This window comes from Lichenostomus cassidix, chromosome Z (assembly GCF_008360975.1).
Source record: "Lichenostomus cassidix isolate B80296 chromosome Z, HeHo_3.0, whole genome shotgun sequence".
NCBI lineage: Eukaryota > Metazoa > Chordata > Aves > Passeriformes > Meliphagidae > Lichenostomus > Lichenostomus cassidix.
The window spans coordinates 8,443,151-8,457,544 of NC_139511.1; the positions used below are offsets into that span (position 1 = coordinate 8,443,151).

At 39.4% G+C, this 14,394-nt stretch overlaps 1 protein-coding gene across 11 annotated transcripts in view; it reads left to right on the forward strand.

The window, feature by feature from the left end:
- PJA2 (praja ring finger ubiquitin ligase 2) overlaps positions 1-10,998 on the forward strand; it is a 31,107-nt gene extending 20,109 nt beyond the window's left edge. For 3 of the 11 annotated variants that reach the window (XM_085042596.1, XM_085042598.1, XM_085042599.1), the window contains 7 exons: positions 946-1,131; positions 2,036-2,074; positions 2,581-2,766; positions 4,847-4,955; positions 9,098-9,212; positions 9,496-9,611; positions 10,829-10,998. In XM_085042596.1, coding sequence (XP_084898722.1) covers positions 946-1,131; positions 2,036-2,074; positions 2,581-2,766; positions 4,847-4,955; positions 9,098-9,212; positions 9,496-9,611; positions 10,829-10,909 — 832 coding nt within the window. In that variant the 3' untranslated portion in view covers positions 10,910-10,998. The other 8 variants (XM_085042600.1, XM_085042601.1, XM_085042602.1 and 5 more) reach the window with 8 other exon arrangements.
- The last annotated feature ends 3,396 nt before the right edge of the window (positions 10,999-14,394 follow it).

Sequence of the window (14,394 nt, forward strand, 5' to 3'; positions counted from 1 at the left end):
ATTTTATTGGCATGTTTGTGTAATATTAGCTTAAGGGAATAAATTGGTGAGCTTGTAGGTAGGGAGGTAACAATAAACCTAAACATACTGGTTTTAGCAGATTTGAAAACCTTGCTGTGGGATTGTGGTTATGGATTGCTTTATAAAATGGGCTCAACTAAGCATGTTGGCTCTTTGCATTTTTGTTTTCTCTAACTTTTTGAAATGACATAGCTAATTGACTATATTTTGAATTTCAGTGTTAACTGTCACTGTAGTGATTGAACTTTGTAAGTGCCAGTACCAATGGTAGCAGTAGTTCATCCTTCTTAAGATTGTGCTAGCACTACTATTTTGTTTAAGCTGCCCATAGCTTTTTTTACTGCCCTTTTCTATGTGGTGGCTGAGCAAATTGTCTTTGAAAAACTCACTGCCATTCATCTTGTTTGGGCTAGTGAAATCAGATAGTTTGCAGTAAGTCATCCATTATATCTTTCTACCTTAAAAAAGACCATTCTGTATGGCTGTTGTGTTCTGAGAGCTTTTACTTTAAATTTGTTTGGCTGAGAGGTATTTATTTGTTTATTTGATTATTATTTGTTAATCAAGCAGTGCCACTGATGCTGTTTTTGTAATCTGGGTGGAAGATGTGTATAGTGAGTCTGATTTCTATTCTTGTTTCATGTACTCTGCTTATGTGGCAAGGGAAGAACAAACATTTTTACAAAGTAGGGTGGGCAGAATTCTTGAATTCTTTCTTACAGACTGATTTTTTTTTTTTTAATCAACTCTATGTACACTTGATTTATAATGCATCTATAAATAGCACAAGATTAATTTCTCCTAGAAAAAAGATTGCCTATATTGAGAGCAATGTTGATAGAAAAGTAGGAACTGGCAGAGTGGTTTTTTCCTTTCCCCTAAAGCAGTGTTTAAATTTGTACTCTGTTACCGTTTGAATTGCAGCTCAGAGTGCAGTGATGGAGAATGGTCTACAGCTGTGCCTTCCTATTTTACTGCTATTGATAAAGAGCAATCCTCAAGTGATGAAAGCTGGGAGACTGTCCCAGGCAGGGAGGAACATGACCCTGATGTGTCAAGGAGCAGCAGTGGTGTGAAAGAGGAGAACACAGACTTCTCTTTCCAGGAAGGGTATGGCTTTATTTTATTAGATAACTTCCTATAGCTTCTGGCATCAGCAATAGTAGGGTGTTCACATGACACTATACAGAATAACATCTATTCTAAAAGCAATTACCATGCTAGCAACAATAATTTGCCTACATCTCAATAATCCGAGTAGTTGTGTGTATTTCAAATCAAGGAAAGTATGGCATTTCATGCAAACAATTCTATCTAATAAAAAATACGGAAACAGTGGGAGTGCATTGACGTGTAGTGTCAATATGGTTAATAGGCTTAATATATTGCCTTAAAAAAGCCAGTTAGGGAAGTTAATTGTTAAGACATGTATGTTATGTAAACATCTTCTGTTACTTCTTAGTGCTTCTTGAAAATAACTTGTTTATCTCTCTGCTTTATTGCTTCTTGTATTTGAGTGATGCTCCTTATTTTCTGCAGCCCTATCAGTGATTAAAGTAAAATTGAATTACTTGCTTGCTCTAGTTCATGTAACTTACTTTTCTTTTCCAGTAACTCAGTGCTTTATAAACTTCAGCTGCCTTCACTATAAGGCAGAATTTGTAGTTACATATAGCTAAGAAGTGTGCTTGACTTTTTTTCTAAGCGTCTAATACTGACGCTAGTTTGGGTCTTTATAAAGCAAAGGCCACACCTAAGTGTTCTTCCAGCTTCTTTGACTCTTAGGTTCACAGAGAGTCTGTTGCCAAGCAGACCAATTTGTTGTTACTGCTTTTTTTAGTATTTTCCAAGCTTTTAGGACTTGGAGAACTAGTGTGATTTTGTGAAACTTTATGAAAACTCATCTCTTTCGGAACAACAACAGTATAGCTGAGTACTCTTTAACTTTCTTTGATTTGAACAGCCTGGAAATGTATGCATTTTTAACATAACTGTTTATTTTCCCTTTTATAAGGAAAGTGGGACTCACAGCCCTGTGGCTCTCAACATCCAGGTGACTTGTGCTCCTCTAGAGTATCCAGGAATGAGAGGAGTCTTTCTCTTGCAAGACAGCTCGTCTCGCAAGTAGCAGCTCTTTGCATTGCATGCAGGCCAAGCTTTGCCATGAAGGCTGCTCCAGGGTGTCAAGACAGTCTTTCTGCTTAATGCCTTTATGAACTTGTAGACAAATGAGGAAATGTTTAGTACCAAATTTATTAACACTGGCTGTCCTACGGAAAATGCAAAGCACACTGCTTACTGTACTGCTGTCCTTGAGCATTAGACAAGTAACTTTGCCATAGAATCCTGGGTGTTACTAGATTGTGAGTCTGGAGCTGATACCACTGGGAGTTTCTTGAATTTTTATGGCAAATGCTATGGCAAATTCCTAATCTGTGACTCTGCTGTCTGGGAAATGTGTCTGTTTATTCCTCGTGTTATGTTTAGCCTTTGTTGCTTATATGTGTTTGTATATTCTGTTAGCTTTTTAGTTTTAGCTTTTCATTTATTTTTATAAAGGGAGCGGACATCATTGGAGGAAGGTGAAATTCCTTGGTTACAGTACCAAGAAGAAGTAGAAAGTAGCAGTGATGAGGAAAATGATCCAATTAGTGAGTTTGTGCATCTTGGATTCTTCCTGTTGGATGGAAATAACAACCTTGAGGATGACTCCAGTGTGAGTGAAGACCTGGATGTGGAGTGGAGGTATGCATTTGATAGTTGTCTGCTTTAATTTCAGAGTTTTTGTAGTTACTATTTTATTTTTTGTGTAAGATGTCAAAAATATTCATGGCTATCAGCATGCAGTTGTGTCAACGACTGATAATCTGTTTTAAGGTTTAAGGTACTTCAAGTGCTGTGTATCTTCTAATGAGAGAAAAGGGAATAGATTTGCTAAGTCAGACTGTGATTTGAGAAAATTTTGGTGCCCTAAATATGCAAGGGATGGGTGTATTTTTTCATTTAATTCTCAGTTGAAGTATAGCAAAAGTAAGGAATATAAAGATAATCAGCATTCAAGTCAGTTGTATTTTATAATTGGTCTTTCCTCCTTTGAAATTTGTGTAAGTTAGCCATTATAAACCTATTTTACTTCTCTTTGAAATGCTGTGTACTTACCTAATATTAGCATAATTTTGAATGCTTCTCTCGATTTGTCGTTAGGTTACTGAAGGATATTATAAAAATTATAAAAATGCTGCAAATAGCAGGAATAAAATGATTGGAGCCACAATCAGAATAGTATCATGTATAATAGTATAATCTGTTTGTTTTAGAATGAGATAGACAGAAGGCTTTCCAGTGAGACACCTAACACTTGTTCTTTTCTGCTTATTAAAATATAAACTACAGGGCAGACATACCGACACTGGTAATTTCTCCTTGTGAAGTTATATTGTGGAAAAGCATAAAAGGGACTGATGCATGAGAGCCTAAACTAGAAGTAAGGCCTGTGTTCTTACACTGTCAGCAGTAAACTAGCGATGGAGTTGTGTGTTAGGGAGAGAAGCTGTGTTTTAAATGTTGGAGGTAAGCCTTGGTAAGCTTACTAGTTACTAAAAACAGAAACAAAGATGCTGATGGCCTGTTAAGTTTTGTGTGCTGAGCATATGCAGGCCTGTACATGATGTCACTTGTGCCCATATTGAGATTTGACTTCTGAATTTCTGAAACAGAACTCAAAAGAGCTGCCAAGCCACGAACTGTGACACATGAACATGATCTAATCGAAATCTGACTGTTAGCTGTAAAACAACCTTAATAGCATACATTTGGAACATATTAGCTGAACTATATGCTCTTTCAGAGTAAAAACTCCCACCAAGATATTTCTGAAGTGTGTATTGTGTGGAGTGTACTGTCACCTGGGGTAGGGAGTTGCAGAGCTGTCTCTGAGAGACTGGGGCTGCCCCATGTGGGACACAGATGTTTCAGCAGGCTCCAGTGGATCCACCACAGGGTGGGGCATCTGGGAAGTATTTAAGAAAGGATAAAAAATGCTGGACAGCAAGCATTGTGTAAGAGGGGAATGAGTATGATGTGAGAGAAACAGCCCTGCAGACACCAAGGTCAGAAAAGAAGGGGGAGGAGATGCTGTAGGTGCTGGATAAGAGGTTCCCCTGCAGAAGACCATGGTGGAACAGGTAAGGATTTACTGAAGGAACTGTGTCTGTGGAGAAGCTTTACTGGGGCAATTAGTGAAGGACTGCAGCTTGTGGGAAAGACCCATGCAGGAGCAGGAAAGTAGAGTGAGGAGGAAGTAATTGCAGAGAGGAACTACTGTGGACTGACCACAACCTCTCTTCCTTGTCCCTCTGCCCTGCTTTGGGATAAGGGGAACTTACAGGAATCAAGGATGAAGGAATGAAGTTTAGCCTGGAAATAAAGTGAGTGTTGAGGAAAAGGTGTCTTAGTTTTTGTCTTTATTTCTCACCATCCAGTTCCATTTTTGTTGGCAATTAATTTATAGAATTATAGGGCAGCCTCACTTGAAAGAAAGCTCAAGGTCATCTGGTTCAACCTTTTGATTAAATTAAAGCTTTTCCTAAATTGAGTCTGTTTTGTCTGTGGTGGTGACTGATGACTCATCTCCCTGTATTTATTTTGACCCATGAGCTTTTAGTCTTATTTACATGTCCAGTTGAGGCAGGGAAGTGAGAGATCAGCTGGCTGAGTATCTGGCAGTTATTAACAGGTGACATGCAATGATTTGATATGTGTAGACTTTGTGCCGTAACTGTTTGTTTTGAACATAAGACCATGTTTCCTAACCCATGTTTTGCAGACTACTTGAGGAGTTTGGTGATGGCCTAGGACTTGCTCAAGCCATTCCTTACATGGAACCTCAATTTCTTACATTTATGGCACTAGAGGGACGCTTAGAAGCTGTGGAGGTATTAAAATTTTTTTGGTGGGCTTGTATCAGTGATGTCATTACATGAATTTTTTAAATTGAATAATTTTTCAACATAATATGAAAATCTGGAGAATATGGGAAAAAATGCTTTCCTTTGTTAGCTTAAACTTTCAGGTCTGCGGATATGAAACTAAATCTTGGAAGTTCTTTTAAAGGTTGTACTACAAGAAGTCATTAATCAGTACCTACTCCTTTTAGAATATGTATTTATTTCCTCATAAGGGAAGAAAAGTTACTGATTTCTACCACTATAAACATATACTATTTAATTCTAAAGCATTTTGCTGAATTCTCTATGTAACAAAGGAAAGCTTATACTTGAATCTGCCTGTGAATAGTCCCAGCTTTTTTTTTTTTTTTTGCAAAAGTACATTTGGATTTCTCAAAATTTTTTTTATCAGTAGAAGACTTCTGTGTTTTGACTGTCTTCATTCCATGTATTTGAAGTTTAAAAAAAAATTTAAAAAACTCTACCCAATAATAAACAAGAAACCCAATCAGAAAAAAACCCACCTGGAAGAAAAAAAGCCTTTGATCTTTACCTTTTTCTAATCCCACTTCATCTGTCTGATTTTGGATAGACCAAAGCATTTATTACTAAGGATCAGCATGGTTATGATCTTTGCCTTTTGTGTGTCACTTCAGGTTGGTCAGTATCAGAGTGAATATAGAATTAGCCGAAATCCAGTTTGATGCAGTGCGACAATTTTTGCACTGCCAGAAATCTCCCCTGCAGGGTACTTGTCAAGATAAGAGTTAAATGATGCATAGACATATAGTGTGGTGTTACTATAGCTGATCTGAATGTTTTGTGGGTGACATAAGTTTAGGGCAGCAAGGGGCAGTTTGACTGCTAGCACCTACTTGGAAGGGGTGAACAGGGCAGGCTGTATGTCATACTGTGCTTGCTGACAAAATACCGAGGGCACTCTTAAATGCTCTCTTAAGCTAGCAGACATTGGAACAACCATAGACAAAGGCTTTTTTTTTTTCTATGGATATGTACAAAGTCAATGGTTTTCTGAATAGGCTTCATGGGTCTTTTCCAAGGCCATGGGAGGGCTGTTCCCTTAAGTTGGCAGTCATGCAATTTCCTTGTATTTTACATCCCCCAAGGTATTTAGGAGGTCATCATTCATGATCAAGTATCACAGGGTCTTCTCCACCAGCGCAGGATCTTGTTAGCATTACTCATTCAGAGTAATACTTCAGAACTGTTTATTCTTGTTATATGGAGAAAGTCTGCTGGTATCCTTATTGTAAAAGAAGTATTTTGAAGCTGTATAGAGAAAATTCTTGTCTCTTTCATACCTGCTGGTGCTCACTACATCAAAAAAACCAGAGCTACAGAAACAGTTGACCTCCTTTGCACCAAAGCAAGAGGATCTGTGTAGAGAGGAGAAACTAATCTTTCTTTTTTTTTTTTTAATCTACATATTAACACTTGAAGAGGAGACAGAGTTTATCATGACTCTTAAGTTTTTCTATCTCATTCCTGTGTAACAATATTTGCCTAGTTACTCTGTCAGAAGAAATGTGTGCAGTCTCGTCAGGGTGACCTGCAAAAGTAATCCTAGGTGATTATGTGCATGGGTGGCTGAGGAGGTTCTGTAATTACATTTGTGTCACCAGGAACAGAATGTCACTGAACACTATTAGCAAGCAGGCAGATGACTGCAGAGGTACCTGTGGTACAGGACACTCTGAATGTGGGAAAGCCAATTCTCTTACACAGCATTTGTGCTTGGAAGAAGCACTTAAGGCTGTGAAACTTTATGGTGGCCATAGAAGTCTGGCATATTTGGAATTAGCAGAAAGTGGTAACTGAGTAATAAAAGGAACAGTTGTATTGTGTGTGACCGAATGGGCAACACAAGTTTTGAGTAAGAATTCCAAATATTCCCTTCAAATCACAAGCAGAATATAGAGCACATCATTTTCCAGTATAAACTTGTTTACTAAAATTGTTCAGAAAATATGAGCAAAATAATTTACTGTTGCTTTGAAAGACTTGAAAGGGATGTGACACAATAAAGCATCCAAAATTCAAGTGTATCTTAGTTGGAGGGGAGGGAGTAGAAGAGATCTGTCCCAAATAATTATGACATTTGGAGGGGGGAAGTAATGAAAAGGTTAGATATTTGTTTTGAAAAGCTATGTTGTACAAGGCTCTGCGTACCTAAAAAGTAATAAAATGTATGTACGGTTTTTAATTTTTTCTTCCAAGTGTTATGAAGAAACTATGTAGCTGGAAGTGTCTGGTTTACCTCATTAGGAGTATAGATCAGGTTGGTTGCCTCTGCTGCATCAGTGACTATAAGTACTTCCTGTGCCAATTCACAGATCTGAGGAGCTCAAACCCCTGTAGGCTGTAACAGTCTTGATTTTAACAGAACAATGTCCAGCACTTTGTTTGTGGTGCATGGAGAAGTAAGCAGTCACACAAGTAATAAGAGGAAGAAAGTACAGGTATTTTGAAGATACATCTTACAAAAGATATAAAATAGGCACTGCTTTGCTTTGGGTTTGAAAATGTGGCTTTAAGCGTCAGAGTCACTGTAAAGCTTTGTATCTGTGACGTTTCTTTTGTGTAGGTTTTAACAGCAAGCAAGCAATACAATATTTTCTGTTAGAGGATACTAATGCTGGATATAAGCAGAGAAGTTTGACTTCTGTAATATTGCATCCTTTTGTGTGGCTGAGATCTTACCTAGTTTTTCCAGGTGTAGTAGTTAATCTAATTAAGCATAGTATTTTTACCTACAATTTATTCTCAGTTGTAGCAAAACCCAATTACAAATACTAAAATTGTCTTAATGTTAATAAGGTAGTATTGTCTGCTGTACTGGAATTTGATGGGTTTTAGCTGTTAAATTGGAGCAGTGTACTTATTTTGCAGGGGGACTTGCACACTGCACCAGGGATAACCCAAAGGTTTCCCTTAAACTGACGATTTCTAGATGAGCATACATGTGGCAGTAGGAGCTGTAAGTATTTTTTTAGCTCATGCTGAACTCTCTCTGCCACAAAGATGTGACCGTAGCTGTAAACCTGCTAGTTTAGATCTGTGTTAGCATGGTTGCTTAAGCTAACTTGTTACTGTGATCCAAGTGCAGGCATGTTTTCAGATTGCAGCTCCAGTAACTTTAGGGCAAGTTTAAGAGGAAAGACTACTGAAGGGGTTTCTGTATAATCCACTGTTCCTCTAGTATATAGAGCTTTTTAGTTAAGTGTATTCCCAACATTACAAAAATGGCAATCTATTTTATTCTTCCTACAAAGAGAGTTTTGTGGCCATTAGAGTAAATAATTTTCAATCTGATTGGAGCAGTAAGTAGCTGGACTTAAGGGATGTGATTAATTCACTCAGGATGTGAACCCAGTACTTCTGTGTTCTTGGTCCTTCAGTTTCAGTGTGTTTACAGTTCAAACAGGTATAGCTAGTACGTTTCTTAGCAAACATAACAAAATATTCTGTGTTACGTGATTTATTATTTTTTTTTCTACTGGATATCCTTCTAATGTCTTACATGGTTGAATGTATGATATACACAACAAATATACTTACTGTAGCCTTAGAGTCTTAAAGATTTTGTGTGGTGAAAAATTTAAGTGTAAAACAAAGTTACTTCAGAGCATTTTATCTAAGTTATTTTTTTATTTTATTTCTGGATCTTTACATTGTTTGTATAGCCAAGGTACTTAATATTTTTTGTTTGTGCCTGAGTAATTCAATAGTTGAAGCCAGGAAACACACTGATGAAGCATTTATTTTCAGAAGCAAAATGCAAGGACAGTTTTATATTGGCAAGCTTTATTACATTTTCAACCTGCTTCTTTTTCTGTAACTTTATAAAATTAATATATGTTTGTTGTAGATTAAGTTGTGATTCTGTCCTCGTACCCTAAGAAAGCTTAAAAAACAAGGCATTACTGATTTGACCTTATGTTTTATCTCATTCATTACAAAAATAAAAATTATGTAATGAATACTGTGACATACGTATCTTCCAATTTAAAAAGTAATCCTGCTAGGATTGGATTCCTTTTCTTGCTTGTTTTTGTATGAAATATTATACCTGTGAGTAAGAGAACTTCGTCTCTGCTTACCCCTTTCAGACTGCTCTGGCACAGTTGGAGTCTCTTACATTTGATGTTGAACAGAGTCATCCCCCAGCTACAAAAGAAACCATAGATTGTCTGCCACAGATTATCGTCACAGGTGACTACAATGGTACGGAAAAATAATGAAAAAGTAATTTCCACAAAGTTTCTAAGGACAAGTTCAACTTTCTGTAATACCATTGATGCAATATTTAAACATACTTATTGCATAATGCTATTTTAAGATGTTTTTAATCTGAGTATAATCTTGATCTGTTTGGAAGAACTAATCTTTGAGTTACTGTGACTGTATTTTGTAACCATTAGTGATACTGTTTATAATATATGTATTTTAATTTGAGATCATCTTAGATACAAAACAAGGTAATGCTTTTTCTTCTTCATGGGTTTAGGTCAAGAGCAGTGTTGTACTATCTGTTGCAGTGAATACGTGGAAGGTGAAATCATAACAGAGCTACCCTGTCATCATTTGTTTCATAAACCTTGTGTAACTCTTTGGTTACAGAGAGTAAGTACTACAAGATGGGTGAAGGATTTGTTGGGGTTTGTGTATTTTGTGTATTTTTTGGGAAGAAAGACTTTTAAATCTTTGGAAATGCAGGATGAAATACCAAAAAATAACTGGCTGTTAACTTTATGCATTTTGGAACCAAATTCTAGTGGGACTGAGGAAAGAAATTTATATTTGTACTTACCTGAAGGGCAATTTCTTTAATAGAGGGAATATTTCTGTAAGGGAAAGTATGTTTTGCTTTTGGCAAGAATGAAAGACAGGGATGAGTTATAACTTGTTTTGGTACAAGAAAAGTTTTCTTTACTATATTTCTACCATGAAGTAAAGAAGAGGGATTCATTTTCTTTGAGAAGAGCTAAGGGTCTGCTCTGTTTTACTGTAATGTCAGGCCCATTTATGGTGACAGCTAGGGTTGGCAGGAGAAGTACTGAAATGCCTGTAGATTAATTTTTTTAAAAATTACCTTTAGTAATTTTGTACTGTATTAGGTTTCATTGTCATAATCTGTAATCAGTTCCCTTCCAAATGTCTTTAAAAGGCTTGCATCATATTGAAGCTAGACTAAAACAACATTGATAATGAACTGGTATGTTTTTTTACTTGCACTTGCACTCTCCTTTATGTGCAGTGCAAGCCTGGACTTGGTAGTTCTCAGTGAGCCTAAGGTATGGCACATAATTTCCTCAAGACTGTAAGAGAAAGATTAATTGACTTCACTGTGGGGATCATATCAGAACACCTCTAACATGGAGAGTTGGTGGATTTAGTTGGTGCTAAATTTTTTTACCTTGATAATGTTGATTACCATATTTTCTTGTTTTACACATCTTGCCTTTTTTTCTGCTGTCAAAGTAAACTGCTACTGCTGAAAATTAGGACTAAATACTTCCTCTAAGATTTGGGTTGCACCTTGCCTTTTTTTAATCCTTGCCTCAGAAAGAAAAAAAGCCACCTGTGAAATTAATGCTTTGAAGAAGAACTTGGGAAGAACCTGATGCATTTGCTGTGTGTCTGGTGTAAAAGCAAAAAAAGGTTGTCTTCTGAGTTTGTGTTAGCTGTCTGTCAGCTCTAGGTAGCTGTGCCGTCCTGTTTGAGTTTGAGATGGTGCTGTTGTGAAGACACTTAATACTTTAAAAATAATAACTGTTTCAGTAGAATTGAATGCAGATTGTGCAAATGACTTGATTTTTTTTTTTTTCCTCTTCTTGTAGTCGGGAACATGCCCTGTTTGTCGACATGTGCTTGCATCTGTGCTTCCTGAAGCAGCTGGTGATAATGTTTTCTTTATTTGATTGATGATTCAGCACCTTTTGTTTAACATTGCTACAGGACCCTCACACTAGGGTTTGAAATAAAATCTGCCACCAAAATAAAAATATAAGTTTTGCTTGTATTGATTATAATGTGAAAACAATCCTGTGTAAAATATATATGTGTATATAGTCATGGATTAGCTTGGGTTGGAAGGGACTCTAAAGACCATCTGGCTCCAACCCCCGCCCTGCCATGGACAGGGACACCTTCGTCTAGGCCAGGTTGCCCCAAGCCCCATCCAACCTGGCCTTGAATATTTTCAGGGGTGGGACATCCACAGCTTTTCTGGGCAACCTGAGCCAGGGCCTCACCACCCTCACAGGAAAAAACTTCCTCCTAATATGTAATCAAAACCTCCTTTCTCATAGTTTGAAACCTTTCCCTCTTTTCCTGTCACTACATGCCATTGTGAATAGTCCATCTGCATCCTTATGGGTTCTGTTCAGGGACTGGAAGGCTGCTAAAAGGTCACCTTAAAGCCTGCTCTTTTCCAGGCTGAACAATCCCAATTCTCTCAGGCTTTCCTCACAGCAGAGGTGCTCCATCCATCTGATCACCCTTGTGCCTCCTCTGGGCTCTCTCCAAGTCCTTCCTGTGCTGGGACCCCAGAGCTAAGGCAGCTCTGCAGGTTGAGTCTCACCAGAGCAGGGCAGAGGGGCAGAATCACCTCCCTGCCCTGCTGCCCACAGGGCTTTGGATGCAGCCCAGGACACTTGGTTACTTGGCTTTCTGGGCTGGCAGTGCCCATGGCTGGCTCATGTCCAGCTCTCACCCACAGCACCCCCAAGCCTTTCTGGGCAGGGCTGCTCTCCATCTGTTCATCCCCAGCCTGGGCTGGCACCATGTGCTAGTTTGAAAACAAAGTAGTGGAGAAGTTAACTCCACATAAATATGCTGTGAGAGATTCCAAGTCAGAACTACAATTTAATAGGAGAATTAAAGACAATAACACAGAACCACAAAGTCAGAATACAGCCTAACACCTTGTCAGTCAGGGTGGTGGTAGCAGTCCAGTTAAATGGTGGCTACAGTCCCGTTGGAGTGATGGATGTGGTCTTGTTGAAGTGGTGATCCTGCAGAAAGATCTTACTCCTCTCTGGAGGTCCAGTGGTTGTTCTCAAGCTCTTGTCCTCTGGGCATCTAGTGGCAGTGGCCTGTGGTGTTCCAACTGCAGCTTTTATACAGGTGGGAATGTTCAGTTCCTCCCCTCTGAGCAGGGCATCTCACAATGGGCTGACGTAATTCTGTTAGTTATACCAGGAGATGTTGATGTCTATCATTGTCTCCTGTCTCCATAAGCTGTTAAGATAAGTGGTAGTAATAGAATACATACTTTTTCCTTACACCTTCTGTGTAACCTAAGACACGCTGGGGTTTGCCCTGACACAGGTGCAGTACCAGTACTTGGCCGTGTTAAGCCTCATGAAATTCCAATGGGTCACTTCTTGAGCTTGTCCAGGGCCCTCTGGATGTTATCCCATCATTCAGGAGTATCAACTGCACCACTCAGCTTTGTGTCATCTGCAAATTTGCTAAGGGACCATTTGATCCCTTCATCTGTGTCATTAATGAAGACATTTAACGGTACTGATCCCTGTAAGGATCCTCAAAGGATGCCACTTTTCACTGTTGTCCATTGAGGCTGAGCTGTTAACCACCACGCTCTGGCCATGGCCATCCAACCACTCTGCCCATCTAAGAGTCCATCATCAAATCTATTTCCAATTTAGAGAAAAGGGTGTTGTGGGGTATGCTGTCAAAGGCTTTGCAGAACTCCACGTAAATGATGCCTGTCACCCTTCCTTTATCCACTGATGTAGTTGCTCCATCATAGAAGGCCATCTGGATGGAAAGAATGAAAAAGCAGATGTGAAAAATAAGCTTGTGTCTGTTTAAGGGTCATGTTATCTATACATGGACTAGTACACTGGAAGCATTCAGATTCTGCAGGTACTGATAAGTTAATTTGTTTTGGGCAGTAGACAAAGAGGGAACACTTTTTTCTTAACTAGCCATAGCAACAGTAGTTAACATAATGTGAAAAGAACTTCCCTCAAGTCAAAGGGAATGTTCTTACGGTTTTGGATAAGGTTACATGGTAAGCTGTTATGAGGCAGTCAAAACTCTGTAGACACCTTCCTGGCAGAAAGTGCCTCTTTCCCCCTTCTTTCCTTATTCTGTGCTTCATTGAACACCTGAGGAAAACAAACTTTTTTATTTTTAATAAATATAGTAAAGCTGCAAAGTGCAGTTATTCTTTATCTCTTAAAAATAACTACCCACAAACCACATAAACTGCTTATGTAAGCTATGTAAAGTTTGGGATGAAACAGACATTACACACCACCTAGTTCTAGCCTCCCTGCTGTGGGAGATAGGTTGTTCCAGGGCCCATCCAGCCTGGCCTTAAACACTTCTAGGGACGAGGCAGCCACAGCATATCTGTACAGCCTGTTCCGGTGCATTGCCACCCTCACAGTAAACAATTTATTTCTAATGTCTAGTCTAAACCTTCTCTCAGTTTAAAATCCTTGCGCCTCCTCTTACCACTCCCTGGCCTCCCTGGTAAAAGCTTTTTTCAGCTATTCTGTGGCCTGTCTAGAGGGCTGCTCTGAGGTCTCCCTGGAGCCTTCTCAAGGCTTAACAAACCCTGCTCTCTCAGCCTGTCCTCACAGGGGAGGTGCTCCAGCCGCTTGGATGTCTTTGCAGCCCTCCTTGGGATCTGCTTGAGCATGTCCATGTCTTATACTGAGGACTCCAGAGGTGGACACAGCACTCCAGGTGAGGGGAGAATGCTCCATGGGAATGGAGCATGGAGCCAGAGTCCTCTCCCTTGAACTGCTGCCCACAGTCTTTTAGTACAGCCACATTTGGCTTTCTGAAGTGCCAGTGCATGTTGCTGGGTCACATCAGGCTTTTCATCATCCATCATCCCAAGTAGTTCGCAGTACTGCTCTCAATCCTTTCTCTGCCCAGCTTGTGTTTGTACTTGGCATTGCTCTGACCCAGGTGCAGGACCTTGCACTTGGCCCTGCTGAACTTCATGAGGTTCACAAAGGCCCCTCTCAGGCCTGTCAAGGTCCCTCTACATTACACCCCTCCCTCCAGCGTGTCCAGTACACCACACAGCTTGGTGTCATCGGCAAATTTGTTGGGAGTGCTCTGATCATCATGTCACTGACAGAGATGTTTGACAGTGCTGGTCCCAACAAAAGCCCCTGAAGAATCTGCTTCTCCCTGGTCTCCACCTGGGACCATTGAGCCATTGACCAGAACCCTTTGAATGTGACTGTTCTGTCAAATCTGTGTGTCTCCCGTTTAGAGACAAGGGTATTGTGTGGCACAGAAGTCAAGGACTCCTCTCAGAGCAGCAGGGCTCTGGAACCAGGATGATGCTTCTGTTCCCACAGTCAACACGAATCTCTTTGAGTGCAGTGTCCAGTTGGGTTGAAATCTTGTGGCC